This window comes from Bacillus rossius, chromosome 2 (genome assembly GCF_032445375.1).
Source record: "Bacillus rossius redtenbacheri isolate Brsri chromosome 2, Brsri_v3, whole genome shotgun sequence".
Lineage (NCBI taxonomy): Eukaryota > Metazoa > Arthropoda > Insecta > Phasmatodea > Bacillidae > Bacillus > Bacillus rossius.
In genome coordinates this window covers 15,747,143-15,774,827 of record NC_086331.1, presented here as the reverse complement: position 1 = coordinate 15,774,827, position 27,685 = coordinate 15,747,143, and the positions used below count along the sequence as shown (strand labels likewise).

General features: G+C 36.6%; 1 protein-coding gene across 4 annotated transcripts in view; it reads right to left on the bottom strand.

Moving 5' to 3' along the window:
* LOC134529137 (trehalase) overlaps positions 1 to 27,685 on the bottom strand; it is a 469,230-nt gene that overhangs the window by 389,457 nt on the left and 52,088 nt on the right. For 2 of the 4 annotated variants that reach the window (XM_063362908.1, XM_063362909.1), the window contains exon 1: positions 4,923 to 5,295. The exons of 1 other annotated variant lie outside the window; for it this stretch is intronic. In XM_063362908.1, coding sequence (XP_063218978.1) covers positions 4,923 to 4,996 — 74 coding nt within the window. In that variant the 5' untranslated portion in view covers positions 4,997 to 5,295. Of the gene's footprint in view, positions 1 to 4,922; positions 5,296 to 27,685 lie in introns of those variants that run through there. One more of the 4 variants, XM_063362907.1, reaches the window with a different exon arrangement.

The following is a 27,685-nucleotide window of genomic DNA, read 5'->3' as shown; positions in this document are numbered from 1 at the left end:
AGGTTAGCTAAAAGCCTGGGTGTCTTACTGCTATCGCCGGCCACTGCACTGGAGGGGAAGAGTAAGCGAGCCCTACCGATTCTCCTTCCCTTCCCCTACCCATGTCACGAGCAGAAGCTATAAGGTTGTGACCATAGGCGTGCGCAGGACTTCATTATTGGTGGTGCCAGATTACACAACAGCCCTGTCATTCACGGACCCCGAGCGTAAAGCGGGGGTCCGGGGGTCCTCCCCCGGAAAAATTTAGATTTGAAAGCGCAAATTGGTGTTATTTAAGGTGTTTCCGAACAAAAACATTAAATACACGGATGTAAAAATTTTAACATTTTTTATGACAAATTATGGCTTTGAACGTTAAAATCGCCAGGAAAACTACTAAACTATTTACAGTTTTAAGCTTTGTTGAGCCATAAAGTAAATTGCACATATTGTTTGCACGGAATTCATGCTGGTGGCTTTGAAAATCCGTACTTACATGTTTTCTGAAGACGCCAAATAAATGCTAGAAAAAACATTCTCAAATGTTAAGTTTTAAAATCAACAAATCAAGGGAGTATTTGTAACATACCTTAAATATGAAAAATTATTAAAATAATAAAAATTCACAAATAAGAGTGGGCAAAAGTTTTAACTTTTGGAATACAACAAAAATGTTTTGTCGGTGACTGCATATAAGTTATCGAGTAAGCCTATCCTTTTAACTAACTAAACTCTCTCTCTTTTTTTAAATAAACCCTGGCGGACGGCCATAGGCGTGCGCACGGTAGGTGCCACAGGTGCCTTGGCACCACCATTAGGGTTAACGTTATTTGGTTTTTTACAAGCAGAAATAATACATACTTCCAAAAATCCGTATTATTTCCAAAAAAAATATGTTTTCCAATCGTGTCGAGTTACAGATATGTGCTCATAACACTATCAGTATATCAATTATCAATCGAACCAACTATACACACGGAAACAAGCCAGTTGCAATTACTTGTGTTGTACACGCGGGCCGCGGCTACGAAACTTCTGAAATGTAAATACTTCTCATAAGTTCTCCTCGAAGCTCGAATTACATAGAATGCGCGCTCGGTGTCCACTGTTCACTCCACTCGGCAGGCGCACGGAATAATAGCCGCCGTCCGCCAGGGTTTATTTAAAATAAATATAGTTTAAAAAACTAATGAAACATGCTTTTAAAGATTATCAAACTAAAAAGTAAAAAATAATTTTAAAATTAAATTTATGACAATAGTATATAAGCAATACTAGTATAAATGAGAAAAAAGCTTGAGGCGCTTTGTGCCATATTTTTTGAATATTAAGCGCCCCATGCTTTTTTCTCATTTATACTAGTATTGCTTATATACTATTGTCATAAATTTAATTTTAAAATTATTTTTTACTTTTTAGTTTGATAATCTTTAAAAGCATGTTTCATTAGTTTTTTAAACTATATTTATTTTTAACTTTTTAGTTTGATATTCTTTAAAAGCATGTTTTTTAGTTTTTTAAACTATATTTATTTTTAACTATTTAGTTTGATATTCTTTAAAAGCATGTTTTTTTAGTTTTTTAGACTATATTTATGTATAATTATCATAGGGAAATGAGTTACCGACACTACCTATTACCATCTGAGATAACTATTTGGAGTTGCAACGTCACAAAGAAATGGTAAAGTCTCTACGAATCATTTGCAGTTAGATGTATGGATATAATATTAGAATTTACCGGGGAAAAAAAACATTTTTTTTTTTCGGCGTGGCCGGGAGTAGAACCCACGATCGCTGAATCCGAAAGCTGACGTCACAGAAGTCGCGCGCCTTAGACCGCTCGGCTAACGAACGTAATGAAATGGGTGGGACATTTTACAGTGATGAGTCACTCACTCTTAGTCGAAAGAATTACAGACGGACAGACAAACATACAGGTGAAGCTAATATAAAGCATGTAAAAAGAGAGAGAGTTTAGTTAGTTAAAAGGATAGGCTTACTCGATGACTTATATGCAGTCGCCTACAAAACATTTTTGTTGTATTCCAAAAGTTAAAACTTTTGCCCACTCTTATTTGTGTATTTTTATTATTTTAATATTTTACATATTTAAGGTATGTTGCAAAAACTCCCTTGATTTTTTGATTTTAAAACTTAACATTTGAGAATGTATTTTCTAGCATTTATTTGGCGTCTTCAGAAAACATGTAAGTACGGTTTTTCAAAGCCACCAGCATGAATTCCGTGCAAACAATTTGTGCAATTTACTTAATGGCTCAACAAAGCTTAAAACTGTAAATAGTTTAGTAGTTTTCCTGGTGATTATAACGTTCAAAGCCATAATTTGTCATAAAAAATGTTAAAATTTTTACATCTGTGTATTTAATGGTTTTGTTCGGAAACACCTTAAATAGCACCATTTTGCGCTTTCAAATCCAAATTTTTCCGGGGGAGGGCCCCCTGACCCCCGCTTTACGCTCGGGGTCCGTGAATGATAGGGCTGTCGTGTAATCTGGCACCACCATTACTGAAGTCCTGCGCACGCCTATGCGGACGGCGGCTATTATTCCGTGCGCCTGCTGAGTGAAGTGAACAGTGGACACCGAGCGCGCATTCTATGTAATTCGAGGAGAACTAGAAGTATTTACTTTTCAGAAGTTTCGTAGCCGCGGCCCGCGTGTACAACACAAGTAATTGCACCTGGCTTGTTTCCGTGTGTATAGTTGGTTCGATGATAATTGATATACTGATAGTGTTATGAGCACATATCTGTAACTCGACACGATTGGAAAACATATTTTTTTTGGAAATAATACGGATTTTTGGAAGTATGTATTATTTCTGCTTGTAAAAAACAAAATAACGTTAACCCTAATGGTGGTGCCAAGGCACCTGTGGCACCTACCGTGCGCACGCCTATGGTTGTGACGTCGTGACGGGTCCCAAGTTTTCAAATATCTTACACCTCTGTTGTATTTAACCAGCGCGGTAATTATAAGGCTAATTGTTTCCAGGAATAGGCAAGTTCTGCCGAAACCCAATCCTTTTTATTCCTTTTTTTTTGTACTGTCGAGCTTCGAGCATGATATATGATTTTGAGTGGATGTAAACAAGGCACTTGGATTGATAAAAATATCTTTAATTTCTTCATCACTCAAACAATTTTTTGATTAAAAAATTAATATTTTTACCATTACAATATTTAAAGTTAAGTACCGAAAAATGCTAAAATAGCACTATTTTACACCTTAAAATCCAAATTTTTTTTCCGGGGGTGGACCCCCGGAAATCCCCGTTTTAATGGGGGGGGGGGGGGGGGAACCATGCTTCTTAACCCCACGCCCCCATACACAAATCCTGGCTACGCCACTGATTTTGTATTCCCCCAACATAATTAAAATAATTTACGTAAGACGTTCTTGTAAATGAAATCCTTAATAATCCTCGCAGGTACTATCAGCAAACGTTAGTGTTAAGTTTGAAAAAAAAATCTTTATAAGTTTATCAAAATTGTAAAAAATGTTATTTTTTTAAATTAAAATAATTTACATTTATAGTACGTTTAGGTAAATTAAATTATTTTAAAAAAAAATTAACGATTAATTTTCTATTTCCCCCCACCCTCAACAATTAAAATAATTTACACGAATTAAGACGTTCTTGTAAATGGAACTCTAAATAACCCTCGCAAGTACGATAAGCAAAAGTTATCTTTAATTTGAAAAAAAAAATAAGATCTTTAAAAATTCAATATTGTAAAAAAAAATTTTAATTAAATAATTTACAATTATAAGACGTTCACGTAAACTAAATTTAAGAAAAAATATTAAATTATCCATCGATTTTGGGCCCCCCCCTCCCCTCCCCCCCAACACAGTTGAAATAATTTACATGTATTAAAACGTTCACGTAAATTAAACCTTAACCCTAGCAGGTACGATCAGCAAAGCTCGTATTAAGTTAAAGAAAAAAAAAATTACATTTATTTTCTAAAAAATTTTTTTTAATATTTAAATAAATTTAAATTTTTAAAATTAAATAATTTAAATATAACTTTTTTATTAAATAATTTTACAAATATATTTAATTAAATTAATTTAAACTTCTCAAATCGTTCACGCAAACGAAACCCTAAAAAATCCTCACATATACGATCAGCAAAAGCAAGAGATTAAGTTTAGAAAAAATCTTCAAATTATTCATCAATTTTGGATTTCCACCCCCCCCCCCCCCCCCCCCTCTTCCCACGTGCGGATCCAGGATTAAATTCTGGGTAGGTAACCGAAAGTGTTTACATAGAATAATAGGTAACTGGTTATTACTTCAGAAGTTTTATTATCCAGTGCATTTGGAAAAAGGGGGGGAGGGGGGGGGGAACACGGCACAAAAAAAAATTAAAATGATTTACATGTATAAGACGATCAGTGTTAAGTTTAAAAATTCATCAATTTTGTACTCAAACCACCACTCCCCCCCCCCCCCCCCTTTCCCAACCACCCAAAAAAAAACACTTGTGCAGTAAGATGGTTTATAGGGAGATCATAATTTAACTCAAGAGTCAACAAAAGAACTCATATTTTATGATTATCAAATGAAAAAACAAGCCATATTTATGCTAGTTGTATACTTAACATTTGTAGCTCTGTCACTGTGCAAAACTAAAGTTTCTAAAGACATTGACACGGATAGCATTTTTCAATGTCTACTGATAATTATTTTCTTATGCCTTAAATATTTATTTACACCAGTACACTTATTGTACATATTGTTTTGATATATATGTATGTATTATTTTAATACATATTAAAATTCAATATATTTTTTAAAATAAATTCAACTCCAAATATTTTTATAAAGCACTGTGGGATTTGGTATTTTACCGCTAGTATTTTATAACAATGCACGTCACGGTTGCAAGTGTAAAAAATAAATCAAACTCACCTAGGGCATGGAGGTGGCAGCGCATAACTGGAAGCCACAATCAGAGAAAATATCGTCGTTTTCAGGATATCCATCGATGATAAAGAGTTTGCACTATAAATTCAATAAAATCGGGTTCAAATACCTCGGTTGAATTAAATTTCCCGAAACATTAAATAAAATGTTCAGACGATCGCAAAATGTTTCGAGTCCACGCGCACTGACGAGATGAATACATAAAAAAATTAATCGGCCGAGTTTACGACGCGATGCGTCAGACGCAGTCGTCGGTATCAGGACGAGAGCAACATGATACGCCCGGCCGCACGCGCGCGCACACACAGATAGCACAGCGGGCTGTCTAAGCGACGGGCTACGCTCGCCAGCCTTATAGCTACAAGGCCTGCCGCCAGGGTCGTCGTGTGCGCTGGGGGCACGCAGGGACTGGTTGAGGCACAGGCGAGCCCCCGACAGCCGCGCGCTCTCATTGGTCGGTGCGCGCGCGTGCCTCTGCTGACGTCACGCGCTGCAATGTGGGGAGGGGGTGAGGTAGGGGAACATGGCGCGTGACGTTGCTTGTTTTTCGGCTGCCTGAGACACGGTTGAACGGCGAGATTACACCATCCGCCTTTTGCCCGACAGTCCGTGATGAAATAACGGACGATAATGCTGTTAGTCTAGATCCTTCTAGATGCAAAACTAGTTACTTCACCATTAATTTTTTTAAAACAATACTAGTCAGAAGTATATGAAGAATTTCATTTCGAGAGGTGTTCAGGAATTAGAGCATATAATATTTGCCTACTGTTAGCTTTCATAATTTTTTTCTTCCCCTTTTGTTGGTGGTAATAATGGATTTTTTTAAAGATCTTTTAGGATTTGGGGGGGGGGGGGGGAGGAACCCGCCACCGTTCGCCACAGCTGATAGTTTTGTCTTTCAGTACATTATAATATTACATTTGTTCTACGCCTATTTACAATTTTCGTACATGTGACAATCACTTTAAATTTTACACTACGGAACATAAAAACACTCCTAGACAAGTACTTACTTTTATTGAAGTACTTTTTAAAATGAAATTTTACTTATACCACAATCACAATTTAACAATCAAGTATACAAAATTTTTTCTAGGCTTGTGCCAGACTTACTGGGCGAATACCGAGCAATATTTTCCATCCCCTTATGGGTCAATGTTAAATCAGTGGGTTGATCACACAAGTGCTTGATTAAACGCGCATTAATTATAAACAGTATTCTTGTTTTCTGAACCCTAAATAATTCGAAAATAGATCGGAAAATGGTGAGGGACTTGATTACGATTCACTGAACATTTAATGTCAAGAAACAAATAGTGCGTACGCTGGAAAGTGATAGGTAGGTATCCCCCCGAAATCCTTCAAAAAAAAAATATATATATAATCTCTACCAATATATGTTAATTTGAAAGCAAACAGCGCACAAAGTGGTTCCACCGCTCAAAATGATATTCGGCGTACGCTCCTGAAACAAACAGTAGGTTGGAAATTGGTTCACTGTGTGTGTCACACAATAGTTACAGTATGAGTAATATGCGGCTTACATCAAGAGATAATTTAACATGGAGAGTAAATATTTGTTGTTGATTATTGAAGTGTATTCTTCGAAGGGAGGATATATTTAATACGCTTCCCCTGAAAAGACCATAAACCAAAAAGCGTGAGCTGGGGAGAGCTGCGTGTAGGAGACACGCTCTGAGCGTACGCGCGTGTCTAGCATCACGTACGGAACGACTGCCCATTGAGGCTACGGAGCGAGATTCCGGTTCAAAAACCGGTTCCAGAGTGTGTGGTTCAACTACTCCGCCAGTTGCGTCATTGTTTTTTGAACCACGGACCTCAGGTTATTTTTGCAACTAGTATATGCGTTCCACCCGAATGTATCAAAAATGATGCCACATATAAAAAAATCAATGGCATAGAGTCGTGAAAAAAAAAAGAACATATTTTAGTCCGTTAAAAGCTGTTTCGTGAAATCTTGTTTCTGAATATACCGATATCCAATTAAACTTCATTTTTCCAGTCCAATGATGCTCATACTTAAAGATCAACAATGCGCCAACGCCAACTATAGTCTGGCCCATAAACGAATTCACTTTTCTGAAGTTCTCGTATTGGTCACTAAGCTGTCACTACGCAAATTTTTCTATTAAATTAAATCACGTATGCCCACCTACTTTGTTTCTTAAAGTTCTAGGCTAGCTAACTATTCGCCAGTATTTTATTCTCATAACTGATGAAAGAGTATATTATATTATCAATAACATTAGGGATCCTTACTAAAAGTCCAATTTAGAATCAAATGCGTTGGAGGGGGTTAGATACAACATGCAGTACACGTACGAAGTGTGTGTTGACAATGCCGCAGGCGCTAGAAGTTTATTTCCTATTGCCTATTAACATTGTTAACACGCACTAGATGCCTCTATCATTCTTAATTTTCCCATACAAGTAAAAAAACACCCGTGTGATATTAACAACGAAGCAATCAGTACCCTCATAAGAGTTCAATTAGTATTTAAATACTTTTTATCACTTTAAATCGCAAACCTAAACTATTGTTTTTTTCCTCTCTCTGTGTTTAATTTGTTTTTTATAGCCCTTTTTTTCAAGTATATATATTTTACAGACTTGAAACTTAAGAGTAATGTTCCTTATGTTACGCAGGATGACATTTTCCGAAAATTAGATCCCATGGGGGGTTAAAACCAGGCAACAGTGGGTACTTTGTCTGCATGAGAACAGGATTTTGCATTGTTCATGCCTTCTGCGTCTCCATGGCAACGGGCATCGCGCGGCAGTGGCGTACCCACAAGGAGGGGCATGTATAATGAGCGGCGCAAGAGTGATCTGCCTGTAGACTGCCGTAGCGAAGTACGGGTACATCAGTTGTACGTTGCGTGCACGAGTCGGGAAACCATCGGTGCTATTCATTTTCTCTCCGGTACATTATACAGCATTGTAATACATTTTCACTGATTTTTTTTATTTACCAATTCTGTAAATGGGAGATGTGGCTTAATTTTTTTCCCGTTAGTATAGCCGTGCGAAGCCGGGTCGGGCAGCTAGTATTAAATAAAATGACCTTCGGAAAAGTGAAACTCGTTCGTTACTTGCCATTGAGAGCTTACACAACATGTAGACTTAAATGATATAACCAAATAAAATAAATAATTTTCCTTAAAATCTAATTCAATTAATTTTAAGCAAATTTTATTTTCCTATATTTTTCGCAAACCAGTGTATTTTTTTTGGGGGGGTATAGATTGCATTTAGAGCATGAAAAAATTTGGAGTATGCACGTTTACAGTTCAAGGAAGTTTTATTATTTTTTCTCTAATGCCACCCTCATATTTTGTTAAAATGTGTGTTTTACAAGTGTCAGAAAATTTTAGAAATCATGTATTCAAAGTCTCCTGAAGGTCAACAAAAGCTATTTCTTCAGCAGCAACCAGTTCTCAGGACAAACAAGTTTTTTTAGTGCTTAAAATGCAGAGATTTTAAAGCTTTCTGTTAACTTTTTTTCTAAACTTCTTTTCACTTAATGACAGTTTGATCAGACCCTACAGGGTTCACTTGTGATGCAATATAGCGGCAAGAACTTAAAAAATGTATGACATCTGAAACACAATTAATACAAAGGTTGGCTGATATATAAATGCGCCAAAACTTCCTTTGAACATACAGACCTAATTCATATAGTGATCCAAGATCACATAAACGATAAACGTTAAAAGAAAAATACTGATTCGCACTATTTTATTTTATTTAATACCGAATATTGCTATGTCAGGCAGGCGTTAGTGTTTTAGCAATTATTTTAAACTTTAGAGACACACCTGATAGAAAATTTAACACGGAATTTGTCACCGCGTAGTTATGTGCATAGGATTAAGATAACGGATATTTCAGAATTATAGTGGCCTCCAAACAACTTGGCTATTGACTATGAAAATAATTCAGAAATTTTAAAAACTATATGTATGCCATTTTAATGGTAAATGTTTAACACATGTAAAATAAGACATTTTATTTGATATTATAAAACTGCAGTTATTAGTCATGTACTTTGTATCATATTACGTACAATTAAATCTGAATGAAAGTATGTGATACAAGCAAGCATAAGAATAATAATTTGATTTATGAATTGGCTACCTCCATGAAAACTGAAAAGCACAAATAACAGGCTGCCTATGTGTGAACCGTCATTAATCTGTTTACTCTGCTATGCATGTGCGCTGTACATCGCCACTACATCTGCCATGCTGAATTCACAGAGTTGTGATCAGCAGGAGCTGTCCCGTCTGTGTGTACACCCCTGAGCGAACAAGGCAGCGCGCCCTTCAGGAGTTCCGTTAGCTGGGCCGTCGATGGGATTATAACCCCTCCCACCCTCCTAAAACAAGTAGTGGCAGGGAGGGGGGGTTGTTTCCTGGCCTGCGAGGAGTCAAATACCAGTTCCTGTCGTGTTCCTAGCAGGTCGAGTCACTGCGACAGCTTTACAGTATTTGTCCGCACTGTAGGCGGCGCCAATAAATGGTTCATACCAGCACACCTGCTGTTTTATTTAACGCGGCCCCCTTGCCCTGCAAAGTAAATAGTAGCCTCACGGGTACAGTGGTGAGCCCGACATGATAGGGCAAGTCTAGTACGTGTTCAGGTAGAGTGCCACGTGATATTCACGTGTCGCATAAGATAAGCAACCGATCGCAAAGCGCATGTCATCCGCGCCGCACACGTCACGCACTTCGCTATGTTGCGACTTCGGCCGCGGAAGTAGAGGGAACGCACGAGTTCTGTGACACTTCCAGCACCCGCTTCGGGCTTCCGCGACTCGTGCCACAGTGTGTCAATTTCAGTCTAGAACACGTCTACAGTTATGGCTGAATATCCATCGGGTGTGATGCAGCCCAAATTCCACCATTCTGGGCTCCTCACCCAGAAATGTGATTTTGCAGGTGGAGAATCAGTTTGCACTAGTGGGAATCACATCTGACGAAACAAATTTAATTATGTGGCAGACAAATTGGATGGCGAATATGCAACCGAAGTGCGCGATATATCATTCTATCCCCCAACTAAAGACAAATATAACAGACTTAAAATGGAACTTATAAAGAGATTTATTACTTCGCAAGAGCGAAAGACCCAACTTCTGGAATCACAAGGAAGTCGGTGACCAAATGCCTTCCCAATTTCTATAGTACCTCCGAAGCTTGACTGGAACAGTTGTTCTAGATGATCTCCTCAGGCCATTGTGGCTGTGTCGCTTACCACCACCGACACAAGCGATTCTGGCAACACAACAAATTCTTCCTTAGGCTAGCCGAGCTCGCAGATGCCATCGCAGATATTAATCCATGACCACAGATGGCAGAAGCAGCCTGAGTCACTGTGACCGTTCCCCATCTACGTCTCGCCAACAATGCTCCCGGAGCAAGAGTTTTCAAAGAATGTGCTGGTACCACAGATGCTTCGGAGATGGGGCACGAAAGTGACTCAGCCCTGTGACTACAGTTCGGGAAACATGCAGGAGACTCGTTGATGGTGATTAGCATGACCCCACCCCAACTTATGGTAGCCTCCTCTTCATCTTGGACAAGGGAACAAAGGTGCAGTTTTTTGGTTGACACAGGTGTCGACATTTTTGTATTTCCTTGTACCCAACTACCTGGAAAGTCCAATTATGTCTTGTTTGCTGCCAATGACTCGCATATGGCTCACATACTTCATCTTATGGCTTCCTTATCCTAACATTAAACTTAGGACTTTGGCGAGATTTTGTCAGGTGTTTTGTGGTGGCCGATATTACCAAACCAATTATTGGTGCTGACTTCCTAAATCATTATGACCTGTTGATAGACATACAGAACCAATGCCTGATAGACAGTACCACACCTCTTGCCTTGGTCTGCCACAAAACTACATGTGATGTCATTAGTGTCAGGACACTGCCTCAATCATCTCACTACTCCTAGCTCTTCCAAAAGTATTATGTCTTACCTGACCACCTGGTACCCCACATCTTGTCCAAAATTCTGCAGTGCACTATATCCGCACTATGCTAGACAACCTGTGTTCGGCAAACCATGTCATTTGGCACTGGACAAACCAAGGATAGCAAAGAGGGAGTTTGAATCTATGCTCAAACTTGACACAGCTCGCCCTTCTGACAGACCTTGGTCTTCGCCTCTGCACATGGTACTCAAGAAAGGGGCGGAATGGAGACCATGTGGGGTCTACTGTTTGCTCAATGCATGCACAATTCTAGACAGGTACACAATCTCCCACATTCAGGACATCTCCAACACTCTTTGTGGCAAAACTTTTTCTTCACTATTGATCTTGTGAGGGCCTACAGCCAAATCCCAGTAATGCCAGCTGATATTCCAAAAACTTACATAAAACGCCCTTTGGACTTCACAAATTTCCATTAATGTATTTTGGTCTTTATAATGCCGCTCAGACTTTTCAGAAGTGTGCTGTGGTGGTACATCACCACTACATCTGCCATGCTGTATCCACAGAGTGGTGATCATCAGGAGCTGCTCTGTCTGTGTGTACACCTCTGAGCAAAGAAGGCCCTTCAGGAGTTCTGTAAGTGTAGCTGCCAATGATATTATAACCACCCTTGCTGCGGGTGTTTCCAGGCTTGCGAGGAGACAAAACACCAGTTCCTGTCAGTGTTCGAGCAGGTCAATTCACTTATACAGTCATCAACTATGACAGCTGTTCAATATTTGTTCACGCTCTAGGCGGCCCCAATAAATTTACCAGCACACCTGTTGTTTTATTAATGCGGTCCACTTACCCTGTAAAGTAATTAATAGTCTCATGGCTACAATGTGGCTGATATCTAGGTTTACAAAAAATACACATTTATATTTGAAGCTTTTTAATTATTGATGTTATATTTGAGTACAAACTTGACATAAAATCATCATCAGTAGACATACTTTATTTTGCCTATAAGTGCTGCCAAGTGCAGAAAATAAGAAAATTATAATGCATTTCTGCAAGTACCAAAATTTCGGACTATTTGACAGTCACTACTGTCAACACCACACGAGAAATAATTCAAAAAAACCTATTTTACACCTGTACCAGCCCAGGGCATATAAAGGAGGGAAAGTGAAGAGGGGAATAACACCCCATTTCCTACATTGCTAAAATATCTATAAAAATCTATCTTTCTCACCAACAAAAAGAAAGTATTTGAAAAATAACAAACAGTAGACAAAGTGGATATATATATATATATATAATATATATATACACCCCCCCCCATAAAAAAAAATCAAACACACAAATGAAATTGTGTGTACGTTCCTGGTACCAGTAGACATGATAGAACAAGTAGTTTCACATTTTCAAACCTTTTTGGAAATAATTTAGATGTCTTTAAATTAGCTGGAATGTGGTAATTTATTTCAATTTCAGTCTTTTAGGATAAATATGGATTTCAGTAAATAAGAAAGTGTGAATTCGGCGCCAGTTTATACTATAATGATTATATAAACCATTTTGGGCTTGTAAGCCAATGACTTATGATTTGAAATGTCAAAATAAGCTAATGTGATAGGAAAATGTATTTTTTTTACAATTGGTATTCAAACAGAAACATTCCTTAAAAAAAATTGTTGACTGTAGCATTACAGTTTGAGTTTGTGCATATTTTGATTTGTTTATTTGTCGTGGACGATAACACACTTTCCTTAGTAAATCCTTATTATTTGACAAAGTGCTATGCGATCTTGTAGCCTTAACGGGCCAACTGTGTGTGCAGTAACAGGGGTTTGAACAGTTTTATTGGCCAAGCTTTACTAATTGTGCCCAAAAACACATGTGCGAACACTCTACCCACATATTCACTTAATAATTAAGCAATTGCTCTATCTCCCTCTATGTTGGCACACAGACTTAAGGCTGTATGCACAGAATAATTTAGTGGGGTTAACTACTAGATTTTACGAGAAATCTACACTAGGCGTAACAATTTGTATGTTCAGTCCAATCTAGTGGTAGTGCTCACTAACTTTCTAGTTGAGGAATTTAGTACCGCTTTAATTGCATCGAGTGGAGGTTTACTGCAAAAAAGCTGTTTTCAATGTGTTTTCACCTGGGAGTTATTTATGGTTATGTAAACGAAAATCCCAATATTTCTTAATAGAGATGTTGCATACGAGATAAATAACTTTTATTTTAAAGCGATATTTTTGAAATGTTTGTTTTTATAAGAACGAAAGAATGTAACTTTGGCTCTTACAAATTATGATAAAAGTTATTCATTTCAGCTTTATATATGTAATTTGGCTTCATTTAAATAGTGATGTGTGTTAAAAATTTGGGATTTGTGTTACGAATCTTGTGGAAAATGTAGTACTTGCAAGTACGTTTGGTGGTGATCATGAGGTTCTCTCATGAGTGTGTTAAACAAAAAAGAAAGAACAAATAACGACAAATCGTGTTCAGCAAACGTGCAGTGAATTTTCTTACGTTATATGTATATATTCTTGTACCTAACAAAAATATAGCTGTTAAAATTATAACAACTCAGTAAATAAATCCTTACTTTGTACTTGTTAGCCTACAATTCTTTCATTACCCCCACCACCCATTATTTTCAAAATGTATGTTAATGTAATTCTGTCATATGGATATTTAAAACTGTTATGGCAGTGTTAAGTATTTTATCAAATTTATGTAAAGTTTATTATAAGTATTCAATAAGTATTGCAAACAAAAAAAATTGATCTTGTCTCACAATAACATTTGTTTTAATTACTTCAAATTAGGTGTCATGTAACTTGCTTGTTGAATATAAATCTCATTGGGCACTATCTTATAACCACAAGTCAGAATTTATTAATGGTTAGTTTATTTGCTGATAGTTTAGTGTACTAAAAGGTTCTATCAAGTACTTGTTTCTTGTAGGCATGACAAAATGGTTAATGACATTTAAAAACTACACAATAATGGTATAACAGACCTACTTGATAAACTTGCCATGTAAAAAAGAAATTAATGCATTGGGCACCATACCTATTGGAAACTATTTCAAAGGTGATGTGATAAATTGTTGATTAATATAAACAAATATGAAAACAGTAAGTCACCAGCAATTATGGTACGTATGAGATAATTTTGTTGGACATGTAAATTGCAATCTTTGTTAAGTTTCAGGGTACTACTGATAAACTGGTTCTGGGAAATAGGTGCATTTTAAAGAGAACAAAAGGTTCATAAATTATCATTTTGAAAAGCTTTTACATATTGCTAATTTAGCAGATATAACAACCTTTATTTTAGTTATAATTGATTTTCTTCTAAAAGCCACTTATATCCAAAGTTATTGGTTCAATCTTTAACTTATAAATAAGAATTTTTTTAGTACTTCTGAGATACTGGTAGATAGTAAAATTAATAACTAACTGCTATAAATGCTTAAATATCTTAAAATATATATTACGAGTCTACGGGAAAGGGGGCAGGGGCAAAAACAGTTCTTGAAGACAATTTTACATTTTGAAAGAAGCAGCTCCTGAGAAATAAGGTTGCCAATAAGAAATGTGAAAAGTTTTAAAGGGGAAAAAAGTATTTTAACAAAGATTTTATGTGTTATAAATGTAGCTGACAATAAACCCGTGACTCGAGTTATTATTTGCTTTGTTTTCCAAAAGCCTCTATTTTCCAAATTTATGTATTTTTTAAAATTTGTTTGCCTTTTAGAATGTCACTTGTTTATTACCACAAAGAACACCAATCACAAGTTTATTGTAAAGTTTGTGATTCCAATTTTAGGTAACTCTGGTCAGAGTCACATTTTGACAATTATATATACTTTTTTTGAAGATACAGATTGATTATTGATAAACAATTTGTGTTCTGATTTGAAATTGGTTGAATAAAATATAAGCACCTTGTAACAAAACAGTTATTTATTTAACAATAAATATAGGTATTTAGCAATATGTGCAACAAGTGGTTTCATACTCACTAACAAGTGTTCCTATGTGAAGATAAAAACTACAATTAAAAGTACACAAAGACCACTTTAATTTTTCCGACAAAAAATTCATACAGCTTTGTTACGATTACAGTTAAGAAGACGGTTATCACAATATATCAGTATGTAAAATTGCTGTTTTTAAGTAAGAATACTGTATTAATGAGAATTTTGAGACTGTTTCGATTGAAATAACACATCAATGTCAGGATCGAATGAAGATGTTTTTAATCTTAAGTCACTTTCAACATTGAGTTGATTTCTGTATTTGGTTTTTAGGAAAATCAAAGTTGAAAAAGTAAGTTCGCATAAATGTAGTGGTGAATAACATCAGAAACCTCAATGTAGTTATCGATATTGTTGGATATTCTATACTCCTTTCTTTCCATAATGTTGTTAAATCTTTCTCCTTATAGACTGACTTCATCATGGAATCACAAGACAGTTCAATGAGTTCATTTTCCTGCAAATTAAAACAAAATAATATTACTGGTTTTTCAAAAAAACGCACCCAAAAATATACAGGGAAAGCTAAAATAGCCACACATTTCAAACTTAGTATTTGAATATAAATCTTCACTAAACCGACTTCTTATTTTGCAATAAAAAAAATTAATTAATACAGTATTATTATTAGAAAGACTTCAATTTTCTTAAAATATTTTAAATTGATGCATTTACTTGATGTCAGCTTTTGGACATACACCATTGCTAAGCACATGTATGTCTGTAGAAGAAAACTACAAAAACACAAATGACAAAAACACAAATTAAGCAAAAAAAATTGCTGTTGTCAGGATATAAACACCACACAATACTCCACAACAGCAATATGGTCAACAAACAAAGAAAAACAAAGAAAAATGGGCTAAAAGAACGAAAAAACCCCTACAAATTATGATAGCAAACGATTACCGAACCCGAAAAATTCAGCACAACAGTTGAAACGAGACAAAAACACAGCAAAACGAAAAGACGAAACAAACACAATAGTTTTCCAAAAACACAAGAGAACGAAAAAGCCCCCACAAATGATGACAGCACAATAATATTGAACCAAAAAAAAAATTAAGCTCAACAGTCAAAACGAGACAAAAACACGACAAAACGAAAATACGAAACAAACACAACAGTTTTCTAAAACAGAAACAAGCGGAAGTTTCGGGAACTGCTATCTGCTCCCGTCCTCAGGCAGAGACGCACATGGTACGAAAACACAAGTGCGACTCAGACGCGATTCTGGACTGGCTATTTCACATCTACGTCATCAGGACACCTTTCCGTTTTTCTTTTATAATGTGATCAACTAGACAAGGGATGATTCTCACAACGATAGTATTTAGGCGTTAGTCAGTCTGTATAGATCTATCTCGAGTAGTCATGTTATAGTCATCATAAATAATTAATTTTTTTTTTTAAATCATGAAACGCCCGGGCAGATCCTGGAAGACATCATCCTGTTTCGTAAGTTTTTACTACCTTTACTCCCCGACTATCATCGTGACTAGAAGGCATTTTCTGCCTTTTTCACCAACTGTCTGTGGATCAATCCTGAACATCATGTGTTTCGGATCTGTTTAGACAGGGACTAAGTACCAGACGAGGGTACAAGTATTCGACCAGTTTACAAGAACCGGACGCATTCCAAGGACCAGAGCAGTCTCCACGGGCCGATGACTAAGGCCCTCTGACGTCTTGTCAGCTGTTCCACTTCGTCCAGCAAACTTCAAACCTCCAGCCCTTCAGTTTTTTAAAACGTTTTCGGACTAGCATTCAACCACGACTTTGCTCAGATCAGACAGCCAGAAGTTTCCTGCGCCTCTTTAACATGTTTATTGTTACGAACTTTATTTAAATTATGTTAGTAGGTAATTATAGTATGTATGGGGACAGGGGTGGGGGGTGGGGGAGCCGGGGAGCCACGGCGGCCATCATGGATTACGTCACTTCCGGCCGCCATCTTGGATTACGTCACTTCCTGCCGCCATCTTGGATTACGTCACTTCCGGCCGCCATCTTGGATTACGTCACTTCCGGTCGCCATATTGGATTACGTCACTTCCGGCCGCCATCTTGGATTTGACTTTAACCTTTGACCCCGACGACCATTTTGTTTTCTAGAACATTCCACCTTATTATGACATCATGTCCGCCATCTTGAAAATCCTTATTTATTATCCGATTTTAATTTTAAAAATTTAAAAATTTAAAAAAATTAAATAATCAAAATTTGATTAAATGTTACAATTATCTAGCACCACACTCCTATACATTACGTTTACATCATCGAGCGCCCCACTCTTCTACATTACGATTACATCATCGAACACCCCACTCATCCCTGTCGCAATTTTTCGTAACACCACCATCTTTAAAATAAATTTATTATAAAAACAATAATCTAAACCATTATCGTCTGCTGGAGGCACCCATCCTGGATTCCGCCATATTGATTTCATCCGATGATGTCATCACCATCCTAAAGCACCTTAGTGTATGTAAGGCCGACTTTCTATCCCGTACCAATGTTGTTATGATCCTTATAGACCATAAAATCCTCAGTCATTTTGTTGTTGTAACCACCATTTTTTCTTAAAGTCTTACCATTTATAGGTTTTAACTAAAATATATGTTATCAATACTATCGTTGTGGATGTGATAGTTTAAGTAATGATAATTTAAAAAAAACATTTATTACTCCATCTTAGCGGACCAGAAATTTTCAGAGTCCTAACCCACAAGTAGATAAGTATCTCTTCTAGGTAGGAACATGTTTGCGTACACGTGTTTAAAGAGCTGCACGGAAGCAAATATTTTAAATGTTTGGGTATACATCCATCCCCCTCCCCTAAAATTTTTAATGACAGAAAAAACACAAGCAGCTTTAATCGTTCACGGGAATATTATGCTACAAACAAAAATACCGAATCAAATTTGTACAGTATTAGATGTTCCCCTATCTTCACGAGAGAGACCACAACCGACACATAACATTTTACGTTTCAACTTAATGTCTGATCGCTATAGTGTATATGATGCAGTTACAACACTCACCTCAGCCATTACCTACTGTCGCTACGAGCAAAGCCATTACCTACTGCCACTACGAGATGCACTTCATATCAAATGAAAACAGTATTTTTTAAGTCGTGGCAAGAAGTCGAAGTAAATAAAATATAAAAAAAAATATTTAACATATTTAATAAAAAAAACACACAATCCTTCGCACCATCTTCTCCCCCTTGTTAACAGAAGGCGTTACCGACCCTCTTCACAACACCCCGCTCCGCAGTACTTTCCATGCTAGCATCAAATACTTTGCCCACACAACTATACAAGCACCACACAGCTCCAAAGTCGATAATTGAGGAATAAGCGCCTAATATTCCCCCTTCACAGCAGCAATATCCTCCACAGTCAGAGTGGAGGTGTTCACAGGTACATCTGAGATGTCTTCCCTGGACTCTTTGTCTTCATCCATCGCAAGAACTTCTTCCTGGCCGCTAGCCTCCTGACAGCACGCATAGAACTCATCCTCAACAATCTTCTCATAGGTGGCCCGACACATCTTACTAGCTCTGTTGATAACTACGAATGATACATCCTAAGGCTGCAATTGTTCAACTGTCCCCACCCCTCTACCCTTTCTATTGCAGTCCTGTTCGTGCGTGCCAAGCACACACGTCACTGACGCACGGCCTTTGACGTCAGCAGACCTACCCCCTCCCCCCTCACCCTGAACCATCCACGCCCCAAATAGCTGCGTCATTTAGACCTGTCGCCACGCGTCCCCAGCCTCCTAATACCATTTTAAGCACCTTCGACGAACATCCCGACCTCTGGTAACTAGTGAAAAGTTTCAAACAGCACATGAATAAATACATTTTTTATTTATTTTAGACTTGCATTTATTAATATAAAAATTTACAACATTTCAAAACATTATAATTTATATGGCATCAGTAGATTTTATCCAACTGATTTTCACATTTATCGAATCCTAGCCACTTCACAAACAAGGCATCATCTTTCTAATCTATCAATTTTTCTACTTAATAATCGCTTGGGTACTTGGTAGGCTGAATTTGTTCCCCATAGAATCCACCACGTATCACCAAACCTCGTAAATCTTCCAAGTAGTAACATCTCGGATGGTAATTATGTGTTTTAACAACACGGAATATTTATGTTAACCATTTATAAATACATACAAAATATTCAATTTTAGCTCTAAGTTTTATTACGCCTAGTTTATTTTCATCAAAATAAACAGTTTCCAGGAGTGAGTTATCTTTTACATTAACAGGCACCATGCCAGTTTTTCTGTATTTTCTGTAACATGTAAATCCACATAATATAACTCCCTTTTGCTGCGAACTCCCTTCACATGACTTCCTTTAGAGCAGGAATAAATCATTCATCCACCCATCCTTTATCTCGGTGAACATATAGTTTAATTATTTATTTCGAACAAGGCTACAATACTTCTTGGCTACAAAGCTACAAGCTACAAGGTTCCAATCGGCTACGTGTCTACAATACTACCAGGCTACAAGACCACGAGGCTACAAGAATACATCAAACACATAGAAAAAATCTGGGTATAAAAATACCAACTCAGCAAATTTAAAGCTTACTGTAGAGCCGAAACATCCCTGAAATATGTATTTTATGCTTCCTACAAGACCAAGGGGTTTTGAACCATTAAATATTCAGCCCTGGCTACAGACTTGACAACAAACATTCAATGAAACGGACACACATTTGGGTAAAACATTGAACTCAGTAGGATACGATATCTAGGATACATTAGTTAAAATACTAAAGGAAACGATAGAATCCAGCTCAAGCCGGCTACAATGCCTCCATCCACATTTGGCTCCAAATGATTTCAGTTACAATGTAGCACGTACCCGCCACAATTGCCAGAAATACGTTATTATGACTCTCCATTTTGTTAGTCATTTATTACGAATTTTACATCTTTAAGTTAGAAGTTGTACTACGAGAACCCAACCTCAGCTAGAAATTAGATTACAGTAAATAAAACAAACTTTTTTATCAAAAGTATAATTTGGTTTTTCACTTTTATACACATGCAGACAAAACAAGTTGTTATTGTATGTAGCATACATTTCTTATTTCACGAAGTATAGAGCATAATTGTTTGGTATTGGGTAAATTTTCTTCATTTTTGCGAGACAAGTAGAAGTCTTAACCTATCTACCAATATGTTAGAATATTTCCATGTGGCATAATAAATATCTTCGTCTTCTAACATCTTACGTAAATTTTCATTACTAATACTTTTAAGACCTCTAAAGTTCCGTTTTTAATACCAGCCTTAAAGTCATTAAAATTGTAATCGTCCCACCGACCATCATAAGCCTAATCTGAATAATTTAGTTTAATAAGTCGTTTCCATCATTTTGGTCTCAACACTTTATCACAGTATTCGATCTTGTGAGCTTCAAGTTCTTAATCATAGTCTTAGTTCTTGTAAGCTTCAGGTGAATAATCGCAGTCTTCGACATTTTCAGCCTTAGGCTGTTCTAAAGTGCTCTCAATTTCATGGAGGCGACTAGAACTTGGTGTAAAAACTCTTTTAATTACCCATGAAAATGCTACTTTCTTCGTTAACTTTTAATTCCAAATAATTAACAAGACCTGGGATAGTACTATTAGAATCATCATCTTCACATTTCTCGTGATCATTATAGTCGTCTAATATTTCACTTCCTTGCTTTTATAGACACACAATTCTTAACATTAATCAGCCTTGTTTAACCAGACCTCAAGGGGGGAGAGAATCATGTTACAAACGAGTGTTTCTCGGCTGTACTTAGCATATTTAACGAATGAGTAATGGATATATTTATTCAAGTACCACCTGATTAAAATGCGGAAATTTCTTATTCGGTGTCAGGAATTGACAATACAAACGGATATCTCTCAATATATTCCAAGACCAATACAAAAAATAAAACTCAATAAAAGATATATGACTCAAGAAAATCTGGAAGCACATTCCATTAAATTAATTTATTAACTCAGAACCATTCCTCTAAAAGAATACAGACGTGACTATTACTAATGTGAACACACATTTAAACACTAATACTTCTATTTCAAACACAATTCATCATATTTCAAACACATCTCAGCATATTTCAAACAATTATCCACACAATTCACAAAAACTGCATATTTCAAGACCAAGAACAGAAGTTTGAAAAATGTTCTTTTCTCTTCTAGAGCGACTCATGATGTTACAATCATCTGGTTTTCGTCGATGCTATAGATGTTTATGCAGGCACGAGGATTCTGTTTCTCTAACAGAGGTATCTGGCGAAGTGGATTGGGAAACTCGTTGTTAGTGAAGTTGAACTTCCCCTCCAAGTCATTGTAGCACTGACTAACATTCTCAGATGCTCACCCGCATTTAACTTGACCAGAATTGCACACTAAAACATATGTGCTCATCTAAGTATTTACAGATTGACCACCGCATATTTTTCTTTGATGCAGGTAGGTATTTCGATGTAGGAGCTAGCTCGAAGTGGATCAAGCTTGTTAATGTGTAGTTGTAGTCGCCAGACAAAGACCATCCGGACCCCTTTCATAATTAGTATTCTTCCTCTTTACATATCTTAAATATGTATTCAGTAATGACATCCTCCACTTCACGAACTGCAAAGAGTGGAACATTCGTGGTTTTGAAGGCCTTCTTGTCTTCACACATACCCATTGGCTTTTCACAATTGCACTCAAGCACGATGTAATAATTGAGTGGACCATCCTCTTCAATTTCCTCTAGAAGTTGGCTTATTAGTTTAACCTTGATAGAGTCCAAGTATGTACATGTGTCCTTGACAGAACTGGTATTATTTTCTACCACACAAGTCTTCAAGTTACCCCAGATTCCCACTTCTGCAATGATGAAGTCGTGGATGTTGGCCAAAACCCGCCTCTGTCACCAGCAATGTTCGGCTGGTGCTTGGCTTAGGTATGACTACAGGCTTAAGCGCGGCCATTCTCTGCTTCTTAGTTGATAGTGGATCAGGACCCTTGCACACTTTGGTATGTGCTTTCAACTTACCAGCCCTGGCGAACACTTTAGCATAGTCCCCACACAAATACATTTTATGGCTAGGTTTGAGACCGCAAGCCGTCTTCTCATGATGTGTGACATGGCTGGAGTTTTCGAAGGTTTTGAAGCAGAAGCTAAACCAGGTGACTGAAGTCGTGAGGGCAGCACCAGTACATGTTGTAAGATATTACCGCAATTTATCACTGCGAGCAACCATCTTTCCACACAGATGACACTGCTTGAGGTCATGCTGCTGGTTGTCAGCACACTGACGTTCATAACGGTAGCAGTTATTAGCTGCCGTATAGGTAGTAGGGAAGAAACGTCATTTATGCATGGTTGATGTCATCACAACAATCGGTAGTCTGTGCTCAATGCACGGAACACACGAAGGAAGCCCGACGTACGGAGAAATATAACAGAAGTCTTAAGAAAACAATGTAGCTACCCATTACATGAAAATGTTTGCATACATAACTTCACACCTACAAACTACAGCTTCAACAAACCAATCCTTAAGTTAGCAATACCTTACCCCGAAAAAATCTAAAAATCACTAAAATGTTAAAGTACTGTAACTGACAAGTTACACAGAAGTAGTCAAAAAATATTCAAAGTCCTGGTAACTGGTAACTTTTACAAATTTTTAAGTACAGAGAAGCATTTAGCTGAAAAATATTCAAAGTCCACACAACCCCCTCTCCACACAAATGTTTAAGTACAGTGAAGCATTACCTGAAAATATTCAAAGCCATATATAGTTACATTTTCAAACAAAATATTAAGTACACAGCAGCATTTAGCTCTAAAATATTCAAAGTCCACACAACTCCCTCTCCACACAAATGTTTAAGTACAGAGAAGCATTAAACTGAAAAACATTCAAAAGCCCGCACAGTCACCTTTTCACACAATAGTTTTAAGTACACAGAAGAAGCTAGCAGAAAAAAATTTTCAAAGTTCTGATAGCTACCAAAATTATTTAAAAGATCATATAGATAGCTATCTAAAAAAGGAAATAAAATGAATACACAGCCTCAAATCCACTCATTTACACGAAATCCAAAAAATTAACCCACAAACTACAACTAATCATACTACCCCTCAATATAACAAAGAAGCCCCTTGCTTGAAACCAATCAAACATAAAAATTGTTACAATTTTAGCACAAAACGTAGCTCATGTGCAGGTTTTCATAACTCCTGAGTTTCGGTAGGTATGTGATGTGTGCAGGGGTATGGGGTAAAAACATGTAGCAACCATGCAACAAGTATGATTAACCTATATAGCTTGGACCAAGTACAACCACTTTTGGCTTTGCCAATTAGAGATGAGGTCGCTAGGTACTTTCGCAATCATGACTCATCTCTCAAAAATGTCTGAGAGCCTGAGCTATCCACAACAGTCTCAAGCAATTCACGGCATCGTGGACCCATGAATCCGTCAACACACAACCATTATCTACACACACAGTTAAACTTCTACATGGCAATACTTGACATGGTAAATGTTATAGTTGTGAAAGGAAATAGTTAGAAACATTGAAATCCAATACTTTTTTTGGATTCAGAACACACACATACATGTGTGAAACTAAGCATGGGACTTGAGCGAAAACACTAGTTGCTCACGAAACATTTTGTGTAAATAACTTCATACCTACAAACCCACATTAAATCCATAATTCATAGTGATAAATTATCAAACCAACCCACAACACCATCAAATTAATCCGCACATTAGCATATTGCAGCTACCCCCACCACCCTTTGAATTCAATCTAACATAAAAATACTCAAATACCACCAATGTAAAAATTACAAGTCGAAAAATTATGCATGAGTTCAAGTATGGAGGTGATCTCATCCATATCAGTACAGGCTCCTACACAAAAAGAAACAATTAAATGTATCACCCCGGCCACCAAATCATTTAGACCATCCCAAGACACATATAATATCTCTTATGCTGCCATTATTCTGAAAATCACAAGATTCTTTGTTTTTAACACCAGCTACATGGTCATTATCCTCATCATCTTCTCTGATATCATCGACACAGTCATCATCATGATCAACATAATCATCCAGATTACTGTCATATTTCGTAATCTTAGGCGTCGAAGCTTCTTCTTTGTATCGAAACATTCTTTATAAGTGTCCATCAATTCTCCAAGTTCGAAGGCTCCGGAGAAATGGGCTGAAACATATTCTCACTATTCACAATAATGATACTTCCACCATCTTCGGTCTTCCTTAAACCTTCAACATCCTTAATTTCAAGTTTTTTGTCGAGATCAGAAGAGCTACGAACATTCATCCCAAGGAATAACATTCATCAGTGAGCATAACTTTACAAGTCTTACAATGTCTTTTTAAGCTCTCTTAGAACAAAATACCTGTCACACCGATCAAAACTTAACATTTTATATAGTTGTTTTTTGACATCATTCCTTCTCAGTGTAAAACCCCTGTCACAATAACAACACTAGTGACCTTTTCATGACGTTAATAGCACCGATCCAGAATCCATATTAGTTTCTACGACAAATGTCAGAAGCAACCTGAAAGTTAAACGCAAACACAAAACTTAAATAGAACATTAAAATAAACTATCAGCGAGAGTTAATTCCGAATTTTAAATAATACATGGTTAAGTAGTTCCGCTTGTCACCAACATATTTTGCAACATGTCGATTTAAAGTAACTAATTATTTATTTCTAATGAAGTAAACCTTATACAAAGTACATAATATAAGCTAAGTAAACATAAATGTTACCCACATATGACTACAAATGTAGTAATTCGGCAGCAAATGTAACCAATTTTCTCCATCTGTCTACAAATGTAACCCTGTAGCCTATGTATTCCGATCTTCAACCCACTTCGTTTCAGAGTATGATGGGTGCATTCATACTGTTTATAAAGCTATGTTATTATGTAGCATGCAGGATGTATACTTGGTGTTCTCAAGAGAAGTAAGGATTCGATAGGTCTCAAGGGAAAGAAAATCAAATTTGTGTTGTCCTCGTAACAAGCTACCTTTTGCTTATATGTAACAAAATAGTGAATTTTAATCAAGTGTCATCGTTATGTTCATTTGTTTAAACTAACTGAAATTCTCAGCACATAACCAGTCACATGTAGAAATAATCTGACTATGGTGGATTATTACCACAGAATTCGCTGAAAAATGCTATGTGAGAATCAATTTTATTTCTAAATAAGGTCACATTCGCCAGTTCTAAGAGTGAACATTATGGAGGATGTATACTTGGTGTTCGCAAGAGAAGTAAGGATTCGATAGGTATCAAGAGAAAATCATCAAATTCTTGTCAGGTAAAAAAGCATAAGCACAAAAAAAAATTCTGACACAGTAAAGTTGAAGCAAACTTAGAAATCCATCGAAATTTCACGTGAAAAAATAGGAGCACTCAGAGAAAACCATCAGGGAGAAGATTTAATCCTGCTTAAACAAAGATTTCTAGCACAAGTCAACTTGTGAACTCTTTGCTTAAGCAACATGAGAGTTCTAGCACAAGTCAACTTGTGAACTCTTTGCTTAAGGAACATGAGAGTTCTGGCACAAGTCATCTTGTGAACTCTTTGTTTAAGCAACATGAGAGTTCTAGCACAAGTCAACTTGTGAACTCTTTGCTTAAGCAACATGAGAGTTCTAGCACAAGTCAACTTGTGAACTCTTTGCTTAAGGAACATGAGAGTTCTGGCACAAGTCATCTTGTGAACTCTTTGTTTAAGCAACATGAGAGTTCTAGCACAAGTCAACTTGTGAACTCTTTGCTTAAGCAGGATTAAATCTTCTCCCTGATGGTTTTCTCTGAGTGCTCCTATTTTTTCACGTGAAATTTCGATGGATTTCTAAGTTTGCTTCAACTTTACTGTGTCAGAATTTTTTTTTGTGCTTATGCTTTTTTACCTGACAAGAATTTGATGATTTTCTCTTGATACCTATCGAATCCTTACTTCTCTTGCGAACACCAGTATACATCCTCCATAATGTTCACTCTTAGAACTGGCGAATGTGACCTTATTTAGAAATAAAATTGATTCTCACATAGCATTTTTCAGCGAATTCTGTGGTAATAATCCACCATAGTCAGATTATTTCTACATGTGACTGGTTATGTGCTGAGAATTTCAGTTAGTTTAAACAAATGAACATAACGATGACACTTGATTAAAATTCACTATTTTGTTACATATAAGCAAAAGGTAGCTTGTTACGAGGACAACACAAATTTGATTTTCTTTCCCTTGAGACCTATCGAATCCTTACTTCTCTTGAGAACACCAAGTATACATCCTGCATGCTACATAATAACATAGCTTTATAAACAGTATGAATGCACCCATCATACTCTGAAACGAAGTGGGTTGAAGATCGGAATACATAGGCTACAGGGTTACATTTGTAGACAGATGGAGAAAATTGGTTACATTTGCTGCCGAATTACTACATTTGTAGTCATATGTGGGTAACATTTATGTTTACTTAGCTTATATTATGTACTTTGTATAAGGTTTACTTCATTAGAAATAAATAATTAGTTACTTTAAATCGACATGTTGCAAAATATGTTGGTGACAAGCGGAACTACTTAACCATGTATTATTTAAAATTCGGAATTAACTCTCGCTGATAGTTTATTTTAATGTTCTATTTAAGTTTTGTGTTTGCGTTTAACTTTCAGGTTGCTTCTGACATTTGTCGTAGAAACTAATATGGATTCTGGATCGGTGCTATTAACGTCATGAAAAGGTCACTAGTGTTGTTATTGTGACAGGGGTTTTACACTGAGAAGGAATGATGTCAAAAAACAACTATATAAAATGTTAAGTTTTGATCGGTGTGACAGGTATTTTGTTCTAAGAGAGCTTAAAAAGACATTGTAAGACTTGTAAAGTTATGCTCACTGATGAATGTTATTCCTTGGGATGAATGTTCGTAGCTCTTCTGATCTCGACAAAAAACTTGAAATTAAGGATGTTGAAGGTTTAAGGAAGACCGAAGATGGTGGAAGTATCATTATTGTGAATAGTGAGAATATGTTTCAGCCCATTTCTCCGGAGCCTTCGAACTTGGAGAATTGATGGACACTTATAAAGAATGTTTCGATACAAAGAAGAAGCTTCGACGCCTAAGATTACGAAATATGACAGTAATCTGGATGATTATGTTGATCATGATGATGACTGTGTCGATGATATCAGAGAAGATGATGAGGATAATGACCATGTAGCTGGTGTTAAAAACAAAGAATCTTGTGATTTTCAGAATAATGGCAGCATAAGAGATATTATATGTGTCTTGGGATGGTCTAAATGATTTGGTGGCCGGGGTGATACATTTAATTGTTTCTTTTTGTGTAGGAGCCTGTACTGATATGGATGAGATCACCTCCATACTTGAACTCATGCATAATTTTTCGACTTGTAATTTTTACATTGGTGGTATTTGAGTATTTTTATGTTAGATTGAATTCAAAGGGTGGTGGGGGTAGCTGCAATATGCTAATGTGCGGATTAATTTGATGGTGTTGTGGGTTGGTTTGATAATTTATCACTATGAATTATGGATTTAATGTGGGTTTGTAGGTATGAAGTTATTTACACAAAATGTTTCG